At 53.4% G+C, this 21,253-nt stretch overlaps 1 protein-coding gene and 1 long non-coding RNA gene across 6 annotated transcripts in view; both read right to left on the minus strand.

Moving 5' to 3' along the window:
• Nucleotides 1-7,070: 7,070 nt before the first annotated feature.
• LOC113595132 (uncharacterized) lies at nucleotides 7,071-11,967 on the minus strand. Its single transcript, XR_003415596.2, has 3 exons — nucleotides 10,530-11,967; nucleotides 9,701-9,931; nucleotides 7,071-7,997 (listed from the first exon to the last, which is right to left on the minus strand). It is a non-coding gene; the product is annotated as an uncharacterized LOC113595132 (long non-coding RNA).
• Nucleotides 11,968-15,004: 3,037 nt separating this feature from the next.
• FBXO21 (F-box protein 21) overlaps nucleotides 15,005-21,253 on the minus strand; it is a 58,879-nt gene continuing 52,630 nt past the window's right edge. For 3 of the 5 annotated variants that reach the window (XM_053206594.1, XM_053206593.1, XM_053206595.1), the window contains exons 12-14: nucleotides 20,248-20,280; nucleotides 19,443-19,688; nucleotides 15,005-15,775 (exon numbers count right to left, since the gene is read on the minus strand). In XM_053206594.1, the coding sequence (XP_053062569.1) occupies nucleotides 15,639-15,775; nucleotides 19,443-19,688; nucleotides 20,248-20,280 (416 nt within the window). In that variant the 3' untranslated portion in view covers nucleotides 15,005-15,638. Of the gene's footprint in view, nucleotides 15,776-19,373; nucleotides 19,689-19,739; nucleotides 19,772-20,247; nucleotides 20,281-21,253 lie in introns of those variants that run through there. The other 2 variants (XM_027043804.2, XM_027043809.2) reach the window with 2 other exon arrangements.

Below are 21,253 nucleotides of genomic sequence, written 5' to 3' on the forward strand. Positions count from 1 at the left end.
ACACACTGGGTGGACAGCTGTATCTGTGAGGTGTGGGGGGCCTGGGCCTTGCCCCCCTGCTCTGGCGGTGATGCACGAACGCAGCATGGGCTCTCCCCCACACGAAGCCTGCTGCTGCCTGTTCTAGGGCGTCACGGCTTTAATTCCATCCTAACAGTGGCTCTGGTGGCGTCAGAGCAGGAAGGAGGTCTGGAGCCTCGCGTGGGGTCTGGCTCGGCTGATTGCATCTGGAGCCCTGCAAAAGGGGCACCCCGTGTGGGGATCTTTAGGTTCACTTTACACGGCGTGCCCTTCCGGGGGCTGGAAAACACTTCGGTCACCAGGCAACTGCCTCCCTTCTCCCCGAGGAGCTGATTAAAACGGGTGGCCGAGATTAGAATGGCTGGTAACCGTGAATCCACAAAGGACAGCGGTGCCCAGAGACCTCCAGGATGGTATTCCTGTGGCTCTCCCACCTTCCCGTTAGGGAAGGCTCCCAGACCATATGTGCGCAAGTGACTTCCCCTCCCTGGGCCTCAGTTTCCCCATCTGTAAAATGGCAATAATAATGATGCCTTGCTCCGGGTGGCGTGAGGGCGAAATGTGGGTATTTGAAAGGGCTTAAAACAGTGCCTGACGGGGGAAGCGCTATCTAGTGGTATGCAGGTAAAGCTGGGGACGCCCTACTTTGTAGCATTTGCCCATATCCGTGGTGTAAATATTCCATCAATTTCAAGCTACCAATAGTTTGACAAGGGGCTTGCAAAATTCCTGAACGTCTGACGATTCCATCTTGCAAGCCGGTCTGAGCCCACTGCAGCATCACCACACGGTAGACCATTATTCATAGGTTCATTCGTTATTTTTTTTTAAGTTTATTTATTTAGTAATCTCTACGCCCAACATGAGGCTGGAAGCCAGGACCCTGAGATCAAGAGTCGCACACTATCCTGGCTGAGCCAGCCAGGGGCCCTCATTCATCTGCTTTGAGTGCCAGGAATTTTTTTTTTTTTTAAGTTTATTCATTTTGAGAGAGACAGACACAGCTCAAGTGGAGAGGGGCAGAGAGAGAGAGAGAGGAAGAGAGAGAGAATCCCAAGCAGGCTCTGTGCTGCCAGCTATGGAGTCCAACACGAGGACTCGAACCCAAGAACTGTGGGATCGTGACCTGAGCCGAAACCAAGAGTCAGATGCTTAACCGACTGAGCCACCCAGGTGCTCCTTAAATACTACAGTAAAGGAGCCAGTTCCTGACCTTGGAGGATCCCGGAGTCAGGAAGGAAAGAGGTATAAACAGACCATCCCAGTACAGCTAATGGATACCAGCTGCTGTGGGAGTCTGGAGGAGGGGCACCTAACACATGCCCATTTTATTGATGGGAAAACCAAGGTATTCAGAATGTATGGTAAACCAGAATCAGAATGCAGGTGTGAAGCTGGATAAATGGCAGTTCCTATCATTCATCTGTGTCGATTCCTTTTCCCTCTAATCACTTAGGGGCGCTCCCAAGGCTCCACAATGTTCTGGGAGCAAACAAAATGCCTTGATCTTCAGGCCCCTGCTCTAAGAAATTTACAGGGAATACAAGTGCCACCTGGCTTAGCCTCGGACTTAGAGAAGAGCACATCTAAACCACTTCAAACAAGTAAGGATTAGTGATGCTCCCATAAAATATGTTGAGGCGGGAAGGGAGGGGATCCCTGCAGGTGCCCACACCCACGTCTAGTCTCTAACACGGGTAGTTTTTCTCTTAAGCTCATTAAGGCTCCCGCTGGTCTCATGAATGGAATCAGAGAAGAATCATCCCCAATCTGCCCTTTTTTTCTTATGTTTATTTATTTTTGAGATAGAGAACGAGACGGAGTGCAAGCAGGGGAGGGGCAGAGAGGGAGGGAGACACAGAATCCGAAGCAGGGTCCAGGCTCCCAGCTGTCAGCACAGAGCCTGACGCGGGGCTCAAACCCATGAACCATGAGATCATGACCTGAACTGAAGTCTGAGGCTCAATCAACTGAACCACTCAGGCGCCCCACCCCCAATCTGTCTTTTGAATTAAAGTTGCCCTTTTGGTTATCTTTTAAACAATCCTTTCTCGCCCGAGGCACCCTGATCTTTTAGGTGAACCTTGGGCGACAGCGTGTTCCAGCAGACAGGCATCGGATCTCCCGCAACGGCTCTGGCATTCCTGGTTGTGTGCCCCAAGGGTTGCCTGCTTTACCCTCTGAACCTTGATGTCCTCATCGGTAGAAGGGGTCCACAGCCCCATCTTTCTCGAGAGGGCTCAGCAAGGGGAACGGCTGGCACGGAACATGGCCTCCACACCTGGCCATTCCCTTTCTTGGGGGACAAGAGCAGGACCTTGTAGCCAGGCTGACTTTCCTGTCTCTCCATCGCTCTCCTCCCTGCAATACCCCGTGAGACAATTAAACGGGACTCGCGCTCGAACTTTGGTCTTACCTCCACTTGTTAAATCCTTTGCCGTCTCGAAGAGCATTTTACAAGCATTGCTTCCTCTCTTCATCGCCAAGACTTCCCCCCCCCCCCCCCCCCCCGCCCCGAGCTGGGAAATCATGTCCTCTCGACTGCCTGGGACAAGGATCCTTCCGGGTGGCCAAGTTCCCCGGATCCTTCACGCCCCCCACCCTCCCGGGCTGCCCCCAGCATCTCCAACCTAACCCGTAGCTGGAGCCCACAGCCCGGACCACAGAGGGACGCAGCTCCATGGGAGGGAGGGCCGGCTGCCTAAAAATAGGAGACAGGGGCTCTTTGGGGAGGGCGGCCTTCTCTTGCTTATATAATTATAAATAGTGACCTATTGCCGGAGTTTGCAGGGGGCAGATGGAAGCCTGTCCCTGGGTGGGCGTCAAACGGCCCTGTTGTCCGAGAAACAGGCTCACCGGAGGAGCAGAAAGAGGTGGCAGGGGCCCAGAATCTATTTTAACTTCGCTGTCACCATCGATTCACATCGAGCGGCGCGGCAGGCTTTGCAGAGAGAGTCATCATCAGTGTGTGGGAGCGTCTGGTAGGACTACTTCTCAGACCCAAATGCAGCCACCCCGTGGGGGCTCCAAATGGCACTGCTCTGATTTACTCAGGATCTGTGCTATGTGGGGAGGCATCCTACACACTGAGCAGCAGGACTGTATGGAAGGCAGAATAACGGCCCCCAAAAGCGTCCACGTTCTTATCCCTGGAACCTGTGAGCACGCCAGCCGACCCGGAGATGGGGAGGTTATCCTGGACCATGCGGGTGGGCCCAACAGAATCACGAGGGTCTTTGTATGTGAAAGAGGAAGGCAGGAGGGGGTCAGGGTCAAGAGTGACGTGATGTGAGAAAGAGTCCACTAGGCATCGCTAGCTTTGGATCGGAGGAAGGGTCCGCAAGCAGAGGGGTGCAGGCGGCCTCCGGAAGCTGGAAAATGCAAGGAAACAGATCCTTCCCCAGAGGCTCCAGGAAGGAACACAGCCCTGCTGACGGCAATGGCAGCCCAGTAAGGCCCGTTCCCGACTTCTGACCTCCAGAACTGTGGGTCAAGACATTTGTGTTGCTGCCAGCCGTCAAGTTTGGGGTCATCTGTTACAACAGCCTTAGGAAATTACCGGAGCGTGGGTTTGCACCTGCAAATACCCCAGTGCCGAGGAAACCAGCGTTGACCAGACTGTCTTCCCAGGGGGATGGCTCTTTAGATTCTGTGGGCATGCACATCACCTGGTGTTCTTGCTGAAATTCAGATTCCTGGGCCCCCTGCACAGGTCCAGACTCAGCAGGCCGAGGAATGCATGGGAAATGAGAACTCCAGGTGATTCTGATACCGATGGCCTTTTATTTTCGGTACTGGCTATATCGAGATGTCATCCACCTACCAGACAACTCCCCGTTTAGAGCATACAATTCAGCGGTTTTCGGTATCTCCAAAGAGTTGGGCAACCATCACTATAATCAATTTTAGAACATTTGCACCGTCCCCCAAAGACACCCCACACCCTTAACCTATCCCCCCTCGGTCACCCATTCTCTCTGACCCCTGACGACCACTAATTACTTTCCCGTCTCTATGGATTTGCCTCTTCTGGACATTTCATGTAAATGGAGTCTGTAATACGTGACCTTCTGTGTCTGGCCTCTTTCACTTAGTGGGATGGTTTCAAGGGTCATCGCTTTGTGGCAGGGGGCAGCATGGCACTCCTTTGAGTTGCCGGGGAATACAGCGTTGTGCGGGTATACCGCATTTTCTTTCTTCACCCATCCATCGAGGAACACTTGAGTAACGGCATGGCTTTCCTTAAAGTATCTCACTCAGCCACTGCAGCCGAATGACGGGGGGTTTGGCAATCTAGCATTCCCATTTTGTAGATGTGGAAACTGAGGCTCATAGGGCTCAAATCGCATGCTTAGGTTCACGTGCTCTGTAAGCGAGGCCCCGGTGGGTCCGAGACCCTGGCCCGTGAACCAGTGACACGTCTTGCTGGGGTCTCCACTGAGACTCTTCTGTGACCTGCCAGCCGGGTGACAGAGCTGGCAAAAGAGGGAAGAAGATGGAAAATCCACTTCCTCCCTCTGCTGAATCAGTTGGCCATAATTTCACTGCGTTACTGAGTAATGACCCAGGCGATGCCCTTCACCGAGGGCTAAGCACTTTACTGTATTTACCTCTGGATCCTATGACAACACGTGGGATCTGCATTCCTCACTCCTCTCCGTCCCCATTATAAGCACGAGGAACTCAGGGCTTGGAGAGTCCAAGCTCTTGGCCGCCACATGGGTGGTTCTTAAATGGTTTTGTGCCTCAGCATTACATAAAGGGCGTGGCCCAGGAATCTGCATTTTTAACGAGGGCCCCAGCTGTTTCTGATGCAGGTCACCTGGGGACCACACACGAAGCTTTGCACTGTCCCCAAATGTCGGGGGCAGGATGCAGACATGACTGTGCTCCCACGAGACCCCTTCAGGCACTTACCCAAATCCTTTCAGGAAAGGTGTGCGGGCTGGGGCCCAAGACTGCGCTGGGGACGGAGACACTGGCTTCTCACATCCTCACTGTCCCCGGGCCCCTGTGGGAACAGACTCCACATTCGGGTGCAGGGAGAGAGACCCTTCCCAAAAGCCCACCTCTGTGGCTGCAAACAGGTACGGACAGTGAAGAAAACTGGGCTCTGGTACACCTTCTACTATGACTGACTGTCCCCTCGGCTGCCTGGCCCTCAGGCAGGTCCCCACCTCCAGTGTGCTGGTAGGTGGCAGGGCAGCCATCTGGGGGACCACGAGCTGACCGGCAGGGCAGGACACGGGCTGGGATCCTGCCACCCGCTCCGTCTTAGCACCTGGCCACCTTCCACCGCCCTCTCTCCCTCCCTCCTCCCCTTCCCTCCAGGACGGCTTGCCTGTTCAAGCAAGACCCCAGCTGAGCGCCTGGAAGGCAGGATGATAAATACACGTTGGGGTTCGGAATCGGCACAGTCAATAATTTGGGGCTTCCTTGGGAGAGGACGCAGCAGGCACCTACCATTAGGGCAGCTGGCGGTGGAGGGCGCGGGGGGGGGGGGGGGGGGCGCGGAGGTGGGCCCAGGGCCTCCCGCTCCCCGTGTTGACTCAGCAGAGCTCAGGGCCTGCTCCAGCTGACCGGGCGCCCTTCCCAGATGTCCACTCTGGGCTGTCTCTTAGACCTCTCCTGGGGCTGGCTGCGGAGAGCAGAGATGGGAACCAGGTCCGGCTCTCCTGCCTCATGAAAAGGAAGGATGTGAGTGTGAGGGAAAGGCAGGAGGTCCTTTATGCTGGGGAGGCTTCCTCTGTGCCTGAGACTCCAGGGGGTGGGTAGGTGGGGAAGGGACGTGGCCTGGAGGCTTCTCAGTCCCACTGGGTGTGGAGGCAGGTGCAAATCCTGGGCAGGGTTCAGCGTTTTGACCTGGCAGAGGGGCCTGCCGGGAGAAAGCCTGAAAGAGAGCCCCCTCTCTCTTCCCTGCGTCACGCTGGATGGGAGCCAAGCTGGAGGGCTCGAAGCAGAACTGAAAAGCTCTCTGCAATTGGTTAGCTCAGTGCTCTCATTTTCCTAGGACAGGAAGCTCAGAGAGGTCAAGGTCATGCAGCAAGGACAACCCTGGCTGGGCCCAGAAGAGGCCCTGAGACTTAGAGCAGGGTGAGGGGAGGGCTGGTCCCTGGGCCATTTATGTCAGGGTCTCCTGCATTCTTGTACAGACGTGCAGGCTCCTGGGACCTACTGGGCTGATTTTTATGTACTCTCAAATTTGGGAGCCTCTGCTGCAGAGGTTGGGGTGGGGTTGGAGATACGGTTCAAATCTTGGTTTCGGCCTCAGGCCACGACTTGCCTGGGGAATCGTTGGTCCCCATCTGTGAAATGGGTACATGAGACTTCACATGAAGTGCTCACACCATGCTGGCGCATGGAGGGTGCTCAGCCTCGGGCAGGTCTCTGGGCCAGCTCGGAGCCAACCAGCTGCCTGTCGTGGCTGCCTCTAGGTGGGGGTTGGCAGAGGGCAGGCTCCCTGCACCAGCTGGCACGTGTGCACTGGGGGGAGTGTGCAGAGGGAAGAAGCTGTGTGCAGCTTGTGATGAGGAGGACGCTGGGGCTCATCCCCTGGGGCCAGGCTAAGCCCCACAGAAGGAGGGAGTAAGATAGGAAGGGCCAAAGAGGCCATGCCTCCTGGATTTTGTCAAGCCTGGGCCCCAAGCCCAGACACCAAATGTCACAGGGTGAAGAGAGGGCCTGTGGATTTCCGGGGAGAGGGAGGCTGGTGCAGACAGCAACGAATCGAGCACTGCGGTGGGTCCCCGTGGGCTTGCGGGTCAACAGGAACGGAGTGTGCGTGTTGGGAAGGGTCCCGGGAGCCGGGGCATCCAGAAGGAGGCATCCCTCCCTGGGGACCTCAGTCAGGCCAGGGCATGATTCAAGGGCACAAGGGAGACAGCCCTTGATGGGCTCAGATCCTGCAGTGTGCACTTGAGGGCTGATGAACCAGCACCTCCCCCCCCCACCCCGCACCCCGCAGAGATGAGTGGTGAGGCCTGGCGGTTGGCTTACAGCAAAGGCCCCCTTGCCTCTGTCTCTGCCCACAAAGCACAGTAGAATGGGGCACGTTTTCATGCCACTCATGCTGAGTGTTTATTTCCTGTTCAGGGAGGGGCAGCCAGAAGACTTACTGCTTCGGATTGACTTCTTCTTGACATTCAGAAGCCGAGAACAGAGTTTTCTGGAGACGCTTATCTATATATGAGCAGCAACACGGGACCGAAGTCTCTTTCGGGAGGACTCTGCAAGGGCAGGGCAGCCCTGTCTGTAGGGGATCAGGGGTGGGGCCAAGAGTCCGGATGCAGAACGAACCAGAACCGTGTTCTCCAACCGGGCCACATGTTTGAATCACCTGGGGGAGCATTTCAAGACCCTAATGCCCAGGCCACACCCCCCGCCCCAATTAAATCAGGCTGGGGTGGGGGAGGGCCGTATTTTAACCTCCCAGATGATTCCAATACACAGGAGAGTTTGAGAAACGCTGTCTCCACCCCAAGCTGCAAGTTAGGCTCGCCTGGGGCGCTCCTAAAGCAAACAGGGGCAGGCTGTGTCCTGGGCGCAAGGAATCAGAAACTCTGGGGGTGGGGGCTCCGGGGTTGGTGGCTTTGAAGAGGCCGCCAGGGTGGAGAGTCACAAATGGCGTCAACGTGGCGGTGGCATTCCTCCGCCACCCAGTAGCACGGGTGCACACGTATCAGTATTCTCTTGGTGAGTTCTGGTAGTGTGACCTTGGACCAGCTGCTCGCCAGCTGTGCTGAAAGATGTGGCTCATTAACCCCGTGTCCCAGAGACTCCAGTGGCCTATCAGCCTCGAGGGCGCGTGGCCAGGGCACCAGGGACGCCCCACAGGTGGCCTCCTGTCTTTCCACTCAGGGTACATGTGGGTCCTCGGGCGGTAGGGACAATCCTGGTAAAGGGAGCGTGAGTAATCTGGGGGAGGCTGTCAGTGCGACCTTGGGTAAGTAGCTTCTCTTCTCTGGCTTCAGTGTGTCCTTTGCTAAAAAAAAAAAATGAAGAAGAAGAAGAAAGAAACGAAAGAAAGAAAATCTGCCTTTATCCTTCCTTGAAGGCAAAATGTGTAGGTGAAGGCTTTGGGCTCTCTGAAAGTCAGGTGTCATGAGTTTTAAAGATGATTTGTCGGGGCACCCGGGTGGCTCGGTCGGTTAACTAACTCTTGATTTCGGCTCAGGTCGTGATCTCACAGTTTGAATTTGAGCCCTGCATCCGGCTCTGTGCTGATGGTGGGAACCTGCTGGGGATTCTCTCTCCCTCTCTCTCTGTCCCTCCCCCATTTGTGTCGTGTGTGTGTGTGTGTGTGTGTGTGTGTGTGTGTGTCTCAAAAATAAATGAATAAACTTAAAACAATTCATATTAAAAAAGATGATTTATGTAGCCCCAACTGAATGTTTGAAGGCAGAACCACACCGGTGAAAGGGGGAAATTGAGGTTTGGGGGCTAGATTGTGTGGAGCCAGGGTGCAAGGTCAGAATCCTCACGTGCAGCCCCAATAGCCTGGAAGATCCCCCAGGGGCCATCAAGTATGGTGCGCAGAGCTTTGCGGATAACGAATCAACTCAAACGGGCAGAGCCTGAAAACAGCAAGACATCATTTGAAACAGTGTTTTGAGTTTTGTTTAAACTGTTGCCTTCTCCTTTCTCTCCCCCTAGCCCTCCCAACTCCTCGGAAGCCTCCAGTAGGAGCTCACAGCTCCTGGCGGGGGCGGGGGGGGGGGGCACCACAATTTAGCCTTGGGAGGACTTCATCTCTGTACTCTAGCCCCAGAATTTATTTTGACTTCAGAAAAAGTCAGGGGTCACCCTGCTGGCGCTCTGAGCAAGTTCCAAACTCAGTGTGCATTGAGAAGTGTCTGGTGTGGTGGGCAGGGGTGGGGGACCGGGGTCTGCTCCTGTTAGAAGCCCCCCCACTGAGGGATGGAGAGGCAGGGGTGAGCAGGATGAAGGCACCTATGTTCCAAATCCCAGGACCTGCCCTGTGCCCTCCCTGCTGACTTCTGCTCCAACAGCAGGATGGTCAAACAGCAGGATGGTGAGGAAGGGGAGACACGTTAGGAACCCGCAGACTGGGGCGCCTGGGTGGCTCAGTGGGTTAAGTGTGTGACTTTGGCTCAGGACATGATCTCACGGTGTGTGGGTTCAAGCCCCACGTGGGGCTCTGCGCTGCCAGCTCGGAGCCTGGAGCCTGCTTCCGATTCTGTGTCTCCCTCTCTCTCTGCCCCTCCCCCACTCATTCCCTCTGTCTCTCTCTGTCTCTCTCTCTAATAAATAAACATTAAAAATTTTAAAAAAAGGAAAGGAACTCGCAGACCGATGGAAACCCCGCTTGTCCCGGGATCACCAGACCCCTTCCTGTCCCTTCGTCAGGCCCTCTCTGGAGGGACGGTGGAGCCCTCCTGGGCAGATGTTGCAAAGCTGGAGGAAACCACGGCCCCGCCCCCAAGCTGCCGCTGTGCTCTGATGTCACCAGAAAGCCTCTCCCGTCAGCTATTCTTAGTCTGGAGAACACACCTCCGCCTGTTAGAAGTTTCTAGACTTCAGGCTCTTTATAAATAACTTAGAAACTTGTAGTGTGCCACCGGCTTAAGCACTTGCTTCTTTTATGCAGGATGTTCAGAGAATCTGGAAGCTGGGGCACCTGCTCCCTCCCCGGCGAACCTTGCAAATACTGTTCCTCTACCCGGAAGGCTGGCTTCCACTTCCATGCAGCCCTCCTGGAACCAGACCTCATCAGTACCAGCAGCTACCCAGGGAATGGGTCGTGTACGGTGCTGGGCGCTAAGTAAGCGCTGAGGGATGTCGGAGGCAGTTCTGGTGGGCGGAGGACCCGGGTTCAAATCCGGACCCCGCCCCTCACAGGTCAGGTGATCTCGAGAAGCCACTTTGCTGCTCTTTGCCTCCGTGTCTGCATCTGTGAAACCAGGACACGGGCTGTTGTGCAGGCGACAGGAACCAAAACACGGCACACACACACAGCGCGCTTGGAGTGGCACAGGGGAGCTCTCTGAGGGCCCGTGTTGCTCCTGGGGTGAACGAGAAAGTGCTTTCGGAGGAGGGACTGTTCTCTGTTCACCCACAGGAAACAGAGACTCCGGCCTGCAGGTTAAACGACTTGCCCACACTTGCTCAATTAGTATCAGAAGTCGAATTTGAACCTGGGTCTCTGCCGCCAGAAGCACACAATTATGAAGTGCCGTTGCCCCCTAGGGCATGAGGAGGAATCAGAACCAAGTCTAGGGTGTGGGGGTGGGGTGGGGTGGGGGGACTCCCCATCTCTCCGAACCTGAGGGAGCCATCCCTCTCCACCGTCTGTTTCTTTTCCCTTGAGACCTTGGGCAACTCAGTGCCCCTCGCTGAGCCTCAGTTTCTCCATCTATAGACTGGGTTTATAATAATAGCATCCACTCTGCAGAGGAACATGAGGACTTTGAAAGGGGGGGGGCGCCCTCTTCAGCGTCCTGGATAGAGCAGACACCCCCCACCCCCGCCCTCCCGCAAGACCAACTGACCTCCAAGATGCGCCAAGGTTGGAATGTTCCCGTCTTCCTCCACACGTCCCTAGAGCCCTGGGCACCGATCCCGGGCGACTTGCATCGGTCGATTGTGTGCGTAAATATCTCCCTCGATGGACACCAAGGTTCTGCCGTTGTCCTCACCAGGGAGCAGGTGCCCAGGAGGATCGGAGCAAGGCTGCTTCCCCAGCTGCCTCCCCTCACCACCCCCCTCCCTCCCCGGGGCATTACGTACTAGCTCACTTTGCGTGGTGAAACACCATCTGGAGACTTTATCTAGGCGTTTCCCACATTTTTCCATGTTTGTGATGGAGCACCGCACGGGGTAGAATTCACGGCAGAGGCCAGTGCCTCTTGCTGGCGGCAGGAGGGAGTCGGGCATGGAGCAGAGTGACAGGACCCAAGGGGAGGGGAGCAGCCCCTTCCCCAGCCCCCTCCAGGCTGGCCGGCTCACTGAGCCCTTGCTCTGCACATTCGAGGCTTACCAGTCCCGTGCTACCACCAGACGATGGAAGAGGGGGGCTCAGCAGGGATGAAGGCTGCTCACGAGGTGTGGGCCACGAAACAGTGTGGCCAGCTGCTGTTTCACTTATCAGACTCGAATGAGTTCCCCTCACCTCTCGAGCTTTGCTTCCCTTGGAGGCTCGTTCTCCAAAGACCGGTTGTCAGTTCCCCTTTCTGGAAAATCCTTCTCTGCTGTCCCTGACTCCCACCACGCACTTCCTTCTCTGGAAATCTACAGGAGTAAGAGCCAGGAGAAGCCTGGGGTGTGCAATCATCAGGGCCCCAGGGTGCAGCATCAGCAGGATGCGATGAAAGTTCTCAGCAGGAGTCGTGACCCTGGCAGGTGCGAAGAATTCAGTGCAGGAGGAAGCCGTGCAGACGGCACAGTTCGGCAGCTCTGAAGAAAAAACGGGGGCTGGAGAATCAGGGTGGGGGGGGGGTCAATTAGGGTATCTGCCATCGGACCCAGGGAATCTAGGCTTTGAGACCACAGCCCCACATGGAGAGTGAAGGGGACCCGGAATCCTCCATTGGCATAGTGACTACAATTAAGATTCGGCTGAGGTCCCTGGAAAAATCAATTCCTCCCTCCTGGCCAAAGAGCAGTTTGCAGACTTCTGTACTTCCCGGGAGCATCAGCTTGCTTGGGATTGCACGGCGCTTTTCTTAGGACTTTACTCCCCAGACGGGTTGTACTATTTAGTACGGAGACGAAAAACTAAAGCAAAGCCATAGTTCTTGGTCTTTATTTTCATCCTATCTTATAATGGAAAGCAACCTATGTATATTTTGTATTTTCAGTGCTTAACACATGGAAGAGAATTTGGCATCCTCAAACAGGAAGGCTTTGTGGTTCCCATTTTAAAGGTACAGAGTCGTCGGTATGGCCAGATCTTTCCTAAATGTGGCGAAATACACATGGACACAAAACTGACCTTCTTAACCACTTTTTTAAAAAAAATTTTTTTTAACGTTTATTTATTTTTGAGACAGAGAGAGACAGAGCATGAATGGGGGAGGGTCAGAGAGAGGGAGACACAGAATCTGAAACAGGCTCCAGGCTCTGAGCCGTCAGCACAGAGCGCGACGCGGGGCTCGAACTCACGGACCGCGACATCATGACCTGAGCCGAAGTCGGCCGCCCAACCGACTGAGCCACCCAGGCGCCCCCTTAACCACTTTTAAGCGCACGTTTTGGTGGCGTGAAGCACATTCACATTGTATCGGGCAGATTTTTAATTTGAAAGTTGTAAGTTTGCAGAGAGGATGTTACTGTTGAAGAGAACGGAGATTTGCCACATTCAAAAGTTCAACTTAGTGGATGTATAAGAATTCATGAGGGCCATCTGGGTGGCTAAGTCAGTTGAGCATCTGACTCTTGGTTCTAGCTCAGGTCATGATCTCGGGGTCGTGGGATTGAGCCCTGCTTGGGATTCGCTCTCCCTCCCTCTGCCCCTCTCCCCGACTTGTGCTCTATTTCTCTCTCTAAAATTAAAAAAAAAAATTTTTTTTAATTCATGAAGTACTTGGAAGGTTTTGAAAAGTGCTTAAGAAGAAATCAAATATATTAAATTCATGAGTGCACTTAGAGTATTTAAGGGGAATTAAATTTTTTTAAAAGAAGTGATTGTAAAATGCAGTCAATTTTATAAACAAAATGGATTCATAAATTCAACACAAAATCTTAGGGAAGAACTGTGTTTTGAATTTGTGTTTGTAAGAAATAGAATATTAATTGGAAAAAAACAACACAGAGGTCCCGAATCCCCTTTCACAAAAGGCTTTCAAGACAGCAAGTTGACAAAGAGTGCTTCCCAGCCTTCAAACCATTTGTGCGTAAGAGCTCACTGTTCAGCAGTTCCCAAACTTGAGTGTGCATCACAAGCCCTTGGGGGGCGGCTTGTTCGCAAACAGATCTTGGGCTCCAGCCCCAGAGTTCCTGATCCAGTGGGTCTGGTGCCCAAGAGCCCGTGTTTCGTTTCTTTTTTCTCTTCTCTTTTTTTTCAAGATTTTATTTTTAAGCAATCTCTACACCCAGCGTGGGGCTCAAACTCACAACCCTGAGATCAAGAGTTGCACACTCTTCTGAATGAGCCAGCCAGGCACCCCAGAGCCTGTATTTCTAACAAGTTCCCAGGAGATGCTGATGTAGCTGGCCCAGGGACCAGACTTTGAAACCCAGGGTGCTAGGTCCACACAACGTACCCAGAGAGGCCAGGTGGTGGTTTTGTTTTGTTTTGTTTTGTTTTGAAGTAAGCTCGAAGCCCATCATGGGGCTTGAACTCATGATTGTGAGATCAAGTCGCGTGCTCTACGGACTGAGCCAGCCAGGCGCCCCCCATTTACTATGAACGATCAAGGGCTGGCTATGAGGGCAATACTTACGTACTGCCCACAAGTGGCCACGCCCGAAGCCCCTGGTCTCAGGGTCTTTCTCCAGGAAGGTGAGGGAGGTGACGGTGCCTAGTGACCGAAGACAGTGAGGCCACCTTATCTGCGCTATTCCCCCAGCCTCGGCTTGCGGGGACGTGGGATTCCCTCCTGTCCGCGGAATGCCTAGCGAACGCAAAGGCAGAGCAGAGCTGCTGGCCTGGTGGGAAGCGTCAGCCCCAGGGCAGGACGGGGGTGCCGAGCAGACCAGCCGCACACAGGGGCGGCTGAGGAGCCAGGGACACGGGGCCTGAGTGCCCACCTGGCCGAGTGCCTGCCGCGGAGAACCCCGGGAGACCTAACCACCAGCTCATCGTCCGAGGAAAGAGTCCCTTTGAAGGTCGCCTGGTGACTTTTCAAATGTGGGCTGTCGGATTAGGGACTCCTGCTCTTGGGGTGCGGCCGCCGTCCCGATGAGGAGGTGGACATTCCCACGCCTGCTCCAGTTCCCTCAGAAGAGAGGCCTGGAGTTTTCTTCCCTGGTTGTTCTTGTGGGAGGATGTTCTGCCGCCTCCCCCATGGCTCGCGCCATACTTTGTTCAGCTAGTTCTTGGATCGAAACGCAGAGGGATTACGTGAGTTGGGCTTCTCTAAGACTGACATGAGGAGACAGATGGCTCTCCCCAGCTGGGGCTCCTCAGGCCCCTGTCTCCCTGGTATCTACAGGGAACTTCTCCTCAGGGATTCTGCACATTTGGTTGGAAAGTGAACAGAGAGACATTCAAGACTGTGTAGCCACAGTAGGAGGAAACATATTAAGCTGCCTTCTCTTTGTACCAATGAGCATTTATTTATATAATAAGAATGATGCGTTATTTCGGTTATTTAGGACCTGTTAAGGCTCTAAGTAAAGAATACTTGCTTGGTGTAAACATCACAGACAGATATTATCTCTCTTATTAAGAAGCTGGAGATGAGCATTTCCAGGGTTGGTACAGAAGCTGAGCAAAGTTGGGGCCCCGGGCTGGCATTTCTGCAATCCTTTGGGCTCTCCCCTCATGGCTGTAACGTGGCTGCAGCAGCTCCAGACATCACATCCTCTCAAAATATAGGTATTCGGATCAGGATGGGAGGAGAGGCAGAAAGGAAAGGCTTCTCTCATCAGGGAGCGAAATCTTACCAATATCTCTGTGCAGATGCATTGTGTGTCAGGCTGAGTCCCACACCCTCTCCCAGACCAATCGCTGGCAAACTGGGTTAACCATACTTGGCTTTCACCGCTTGTAGGTAGTTCATATCTAACTGGGGGAGCTAGGTACATTGCTGCCAGAACAAAGTTTGGGTTCTTTTTGTAAGAATGAAGAACTAGCTATCGAACAGCAACCAAGATGGAGTAAGCTGTCCCTGGGGTCCTGCTAGATCCCTGGCTTCATGTGACGTACTTTTCACCAACCGCCAACTATCTCCTGAGTGCCTCGTACCCCCTTGGCATTGTGCTAAGCACATGAAGATAATCTGGGGACAGAAGGGACTAGAGGCGGTCCCACTGACTAAGCATGCATTATTGCAGGTGTCGACAAAGCATGGCTGACCCGTGGTTTTGCAAATAAAGTTTTATTGGAACACGGCCATGCCCGTTTGTTTAGGTCTCTGGCTGTTTCCCTCGTACCACAGCAGAGCTGAGCAGTTGCAACAGAGACCATCACGCCTGCAAAGCCTGTATTATTTACTATCCGGCCCTTCCTTTACAGAAGACATTTGTCAATCTGGGCCTTGCCGTGCTACCCGTCATTATTGACAATTCGGAGGACTGCCTGCCCTCTGGGAAGATGACACGTGCCAAAGGAGAAAACAATAGACGTGATCCATCACTCGAGTCTATGTGTCTGGAAAGGTGTGGGGGCATCTCATGGAATGGATGGCTTCTTCCTTTTTCCTTCTCAAAGGATTTTTTCAGGGTGGCTCCGTGGGTTGAGCGTCCGACTTCGGCTCAGGTCGTGATCTCACGGTTCGCGGGTTCAAGCCCCGCGTTGGGTTCTGTGCTGACAGCCCAGGTGTGTTCCAAATCCACGCAAACAGACGCAGCAATGAGCGGCCAAAGCCTCGCAGTAGGGCCTCCTGAACCCCATGTGTCACTGGGGCACCAAGGGGTGGCAGTGTCTTCATCTAAAATGAAATGAGGATACGGGGGGGCCCCCAGGTGGCTCAGTCGGTGAAGCGTCCGACTTCGACTCAGGTCATGATCTCACTGTTCCCGGGTTCGAGCCACCTGTCGGGCTCTGTGCTGGCAGCTCGGAGCCTGGAGCCTGCTTCGGATTCTGCGTCTCCCTCTCTCTCTGGCCCTCCTCTGCTCGCACTCTGTCTCTCTCCTTCAAAAATAAATAAGAATATTAAGAAGAATTTTTTTAATGAAATGAGGACAGAGAGATGGCACACCCAGGCAAGCGGGCGGCCCCGCAGAGGCATCCGGAAGCAGATCACGGGGAGAAGTTACGGTCAGGAGGTGGAGTGGGGCCCGACGAAGTCCTCCCGGCCTTCGATCTGTGAGGCTCCGCCAGAGAAATGACAGAAGGAGTTAAAAACAAGCTGGGAACAGATCTGGTTTTCTTCTGAGTCACCCAGGGAGGGAAAATGAAAAATTCCCAGTCTCCCTCCCTCTCCTTCCCAAATGGGAACACGGGTTCCCGGGAGGGGACGGCGTAGCCCGGGGTGTGAGACCAGCTGGCAGGACACCGGGGCCATCTTGTGTGGTGGCTCGCTCCTTTCTGGCTCTCTGGGTGCTCCCTGCTCAGCACAGTCTTCCCTTGCCAGGTCGCGGGGTGCCAGGAGCCTAATGAGATGGTAAGGTTAGTGCTGCTGATGGTTTTGGGCCGCTGCCTGATGGGGGTGACTCATGCCGAATGTACCTTGCCTGGACAGTGACGTAGCAGAGTCCATCACGGCCAGAGGAAACTATAAAGCCGGTGCCCCAGATCTCCTGGCCTGCCCTCACCACGGAACCATCTGTTTGTCTCTGTTACCACGTGCACAACACTGCTAGGAGACCTCTGCCTCCCTGCTCTGTGGCTTACCTGGGGATGGCGGCTCCACATGTCACAACCTGAGCCCCTGAGACCCGGAATCAGCCCTTCTGTTGTGCAGGGGTACATCCACCCCCAGCCCCCAGAGGAGGCTGAAACCAGGCTGGGTGGTAAACAACGCCCCGACAGTTTCAGTGGAAAACTACGAGCAAAGGAAGGTGGAAGGCCTGACACACGTAGAGGGAATTGTGGCCGACGATAAATAACACACCCTTAGACATAGAGCATGAGTTACCATCCTGAGAAACCAAGAGATCAACAGGTGGTCCTCCGAACGCCTTTGGATGGCAGCTTCTTTTTTTTCAACGTTTATTTTTGGGACAGAGAGAGACAGAGCATGAACGGGCGAGGGGCAGAGAGAGAGGGAGACACAGAATCAGAAGCAGGCTCCAGGCTCCGAGCCATCAGCCCAGAGCCCGACGCGGGGCTCGAACTCACGGACCGCGAGATCGTGACCCGGCTGAAGTCGGACGCTTAACCGACTGCGCCACCCAGGCGCCCCAAGTTTTTTTTTTTTTAATGTTTGTTTACTTTTTAGAGATAGAGACAGAATGTGAGTGGGGGAGGGGCAGAGGGAGAGGGAGACACAGAATCGGAAACAGGTTCCAGGCTCTGAGCCATCAGCCCAGAGCCCGACGCGGGGCTCGAACTCACGCACCGCAAGATCGTGACCTGGCTGAAGTCGGACGCTTAACCGACTGCGCCACCCAGGCGCCCCAGGATGGCAGCTTCTAATCCCCGCCTGGAAAGGCAAAACGATGATGTGCACAAGAGTGAGTCATGCTTTGGCACAGGTCATAAGGCATGCCCTGAGTCTACCCCTGGGACTTCAACTAACTCACCCGAACTACACTCTCTGACATTTTGTCACAATTTCACAGACACCTGTAGGCACTTTTATACAAGAGGTTGCCTTGTTCTATTCTATCCTGGCACAGAATCGAGGCTCCGAGGAGTGTGAGCTTGGACAGTATGGGATGTTTGTGCTTTTGGGGCAGAGTATCTGTCGTGGGAAGGTAAAGGGACTTCAGTTAACGTTCTAGAAGCATTTGCCTGCCACAGTGTCAGCCGCTGTGGAGACAGATGGGAATAAGTGTGAATGCTGCCATCGGGAGCTCACGGTTTTACATCCCACTGAGGTGTCGCCCCGCCCCTGCTGCCCCAGCAGAAGGGAAGTCGGCTTCACGGCCCAATGGCATGAAACATGCCAGCCAGACTGGGGTGAATGAGCCCCTGCTTCTCAGAGCCACGTGTGGTCTGAACAGCCAAGGCAGCACACAACTCGGGCCACTGTGAGTCTAAATCACCCCCACACTGAACCAGGTTACTCCGGGTGTGAGAGGAGAGTCCCATTTGGTTCTAAACCTCTGCTGACTGTGTCTTCCACATCATGAGGTCCAGGCCCTAAAGGCAGATGAACAGACTGATGGAAATGGAGGAGAACGGTGGCCCTGTGCCCAGCCGCCCACGCCAAGCACTAACGGAGAAGCCGGTTGCAAGCGTGCCAAACCGGAGGTTTCGGGAACAGTATCCGCTTAGACCAAGGGACTTGGGTGAGCCCCAGCCCGTGGTATCTCCAGTCCTGACAAGACTCTGGGCTGGACCTCTCCAGATGAATGCTTTCAAGTCTGCATTTGTGGAAGAACATCTCTGTCATCCAGGGCTCAGAAAAACAACCCCCTCCCACCCAGCCTGGGAGGGGAGAAGTGGAGGGCGTTGGGTTAAGTAAGCATTTGAAGACAGGGGCTCGTGGAAGATGTAACTGGAAACAGCTGTTGGTGGAGCCCTACCCACGGCTGAGCATCCTGCGTGGGCCAAGAAGGGTAGATGCTTAAGGCCCAGGAGGGGTAAGAGGCAAGAATGCGAACGTTTCGATGCATCAGCACATCACTGGCTCGTTCACGCGATGGGCAGGCTCAGAAGAGAGGCCATTAGGTTCTCTGTGTTTGCTGAGAACCAGACCCAGAAATAAAGCACAGCCCCCAGACCGACCTTGGATGGATTATTTTCTTATACCTCAGCCCAAATCATTGTTCTTAGAGCCAATGCAGTCAACGGAATTAGGGTCTTCTTAGGCTGAGTTTGGATGGGTTATTTTCTTAAAAAAAAAAATTTTTTTTTAACGTTTATGTATTTTTGAGAGAGAGAGAGAGAGAGAGAGAGAGAGAGAGAGAAAGACAGAGCATGAGCAAGGAAAGGGCAGAGACAGGGACAAACAGAATCCGAAGCAGGCTCCAGGCTCTGAGCTGTCAGCACAGAGCCCGACACGGGGTTCGAACTCACAAACCTTGAGATCATGACCTGAGCTGAAATCAAGAGTCCGATGCTTCACTGAGCCATCCAGGCACCACACTCCCAATGCCCTAACTTAAAATAAAACTCTCTGTTTTTAAGAGAGAGAAAGAGAGAGAGAGAGAGAAAGAGAGAGTGAGCAGGGGAGGGGCAGAGAAAGAGAGAGGGAGACACAGAATCCGAAGCAGGCTCCAGGCTCCGAGCTGTCAGCACAGAGCCCGACGCGGGGCTCGAACTCACAAACTGTGCGATCATGACCTGAGCGGAAGCTGGACGCTTAACTGACTGAGCCACCCAGGTGCCCCTAGATGGGTTATTTTCTTATACCTGGGCCCAAATCATTGTTCTTAGAGCCAATGCAGTCAATGGAATGAGGGTCTTCAGGGTACCTAATTAAGGAAGAAAGTCGCAAGGTCGCGTATGGGCCTTTATGAGAGAACTCCGCTACCTTGAGTTCTGCAGAGCTTCTGGGCAGACAGTGCTAATTGTGGGGGCTCCCGCTAAGCCTTGAGTGGAAAATGTAAGCAACCCATCCCTTTGTGGGCAGAAGGGGAGGACCACACATCTCTGCTAAATTAGCAAACGCTTTAAAAAAAAAAACAAAACCCTGTTTCTGCTGAATTTTATGCCCCTCGTCAAGGAACATCTCAGAGCCGAAGCTTACCTGAAACCACAGGTCTCTTGTTGTCAGGATGCCACAGGCTCACCTCGGGCAAACAGACTTCCTGGCAAGCGATTTTCAACAGCTTCTCTTGAACAACTTCTACCCAGGGGGCCAGGTGCTCCCCAGGGTGCTCCAGAGAAATCGCAAATGGTGTAAGATTCTGTGGGAACACTGGTTGGTCCTCAACACCCAGTCTCATACTGAGGATGTGCTTCTTGCTGTTAACTTTCTTACGTACGTACGGCACTGTGGTTGGGGAGGAAAGCATCCTCGTTCTTAGGAGAGAGGCACCAAAGAATTTAGGGAGAAGTCTCAGGTTGTCTGAGACACTTTCACATGGGTCAGGGGGGAAAACGTATAGAGAGAAGGGAAATAAAGAAAATATAGTAAATGTTGAACCTTGGTGCAGGGTATGTGGGTTTCTATTCCCCTTTTCAACTTTTTAAAAAAGTTTATTTATTTTTTAGTAATCTCTATACCCAACATGGGCTCGAACTCACCACCCCAATATCAAGAGTTGCATGCTTCTGACTAAGCCAGCCAGGTGCCCTGACCCTCTTTCAACTTTTTGATGTTGCTTCTGCTTAGACTTCCGTTTAAAGAAAATAGTCAAGTGGATTGTACAGTAGGGTCAGTAACCTACAGCCTGTGGGCCTTCCCCAGCCCATGCCTGTTTTTGTCAATAAAGTTTTATTGGCACAAAGCCACACGCACTCGTTGACCTATTGCCTATGGCTGTTTTCCTGCTACAAGGGCAGGCCTGAGTAATCGTGTGGCCTGAAATTTCAGCCAAAAATACTTTTACTCTCTGGCCCTTTCCAGGAGAAGTCGGCGACCCCTGCTTGAGGAGAAATCATATTTTAGGTTACGGTTACACAAGATGAGTTAAGTTCCAGAAATAAATTACACTTCCATAAAGCCAGAGGGGAAAAAAAGCAACTGCCTATAAAAAGTCTTTGCAGGTTTTGGGGCGCCTGGGTGGCTCAGTCAGTTAGGCGTCCGACTTTGGCTCAGGTCATGATCTCGCGGTCTGTGGGTTCGAGCCCCACGTCAGGCTCTGACAGCTCAGAGCCTGGAGCCTGCTTTGGATTCTGTGTCTCCCTCTCTCTCTCTGCCCCTCCCCTGCTCATGCTCTGTCTCTCTATCTGTCTCTCTTTCAGAAATAAGTGAACATTTAAAAAAATTTAAAAAGTCTTTGCAGGTTTTGAATAAGATTTCCCTAAACTTCAAGAGGACAAATTTCCCAGACAATGAGGGATAAATAACGCTTTCTCATCCTCTGTCACAGTGAATGTGAGGGAAATAAGAGACTGCTGAAGCTGGCAGGGAGGTTGCCACGGCAGTTAGCAAGGGAGAAATTTAACAAGGTTTTGAATGCCAAATAGTAAGGGATGATGTTATTAGCAAGTTTCCCTGCAGGACAAGAAAACCCTCAGAGGAAGCAATTTGGGGGCAGCAGAAACACCTCCGCAGTCAAGTCCAAAGGCTCAGGCTTGAGTACCTGATCTGAGCCACCCGCCAGACGAAGGCACCTATACCCTCCACGGGCCTCATTATTTCTCTTTGTAAAATGTCAGGAACCATGGTCTAGCAGAGGCCTTTAGCTTTCAAAGTTCCTAATTTCCTGGGAGCAGTTTCATGCAAAGGTAGCCATTACCCAGAAAGTCTTACAACTGCACTTTCTTTCACCTCATTTTTTTTTTTTTAAGTAGGCTCTACGCCCAAGGGAGGGCTTGAACTCACAGCCCTGGGATCCAGAGTCTGATGTACCGCTGACTGAGCCACCCACGCGCCCCGTTTTCATCCCATTT

Source organism: Acinonyx jubatus, chromosome D3, assembly GCF_027475565.1.
Source record: "Acinonyx jubatus isolate Ajub_Pintada_27869175 chromosome D3, VMU_Ajub_asm_v1.0, whole genome shotgun sequence".
Lineage (NCBI taxonomy): Eukaryota > Metazoa > Chordata > Mammalia > Carnivora > Felidae > Acinonyx > Acinonyx jubatus.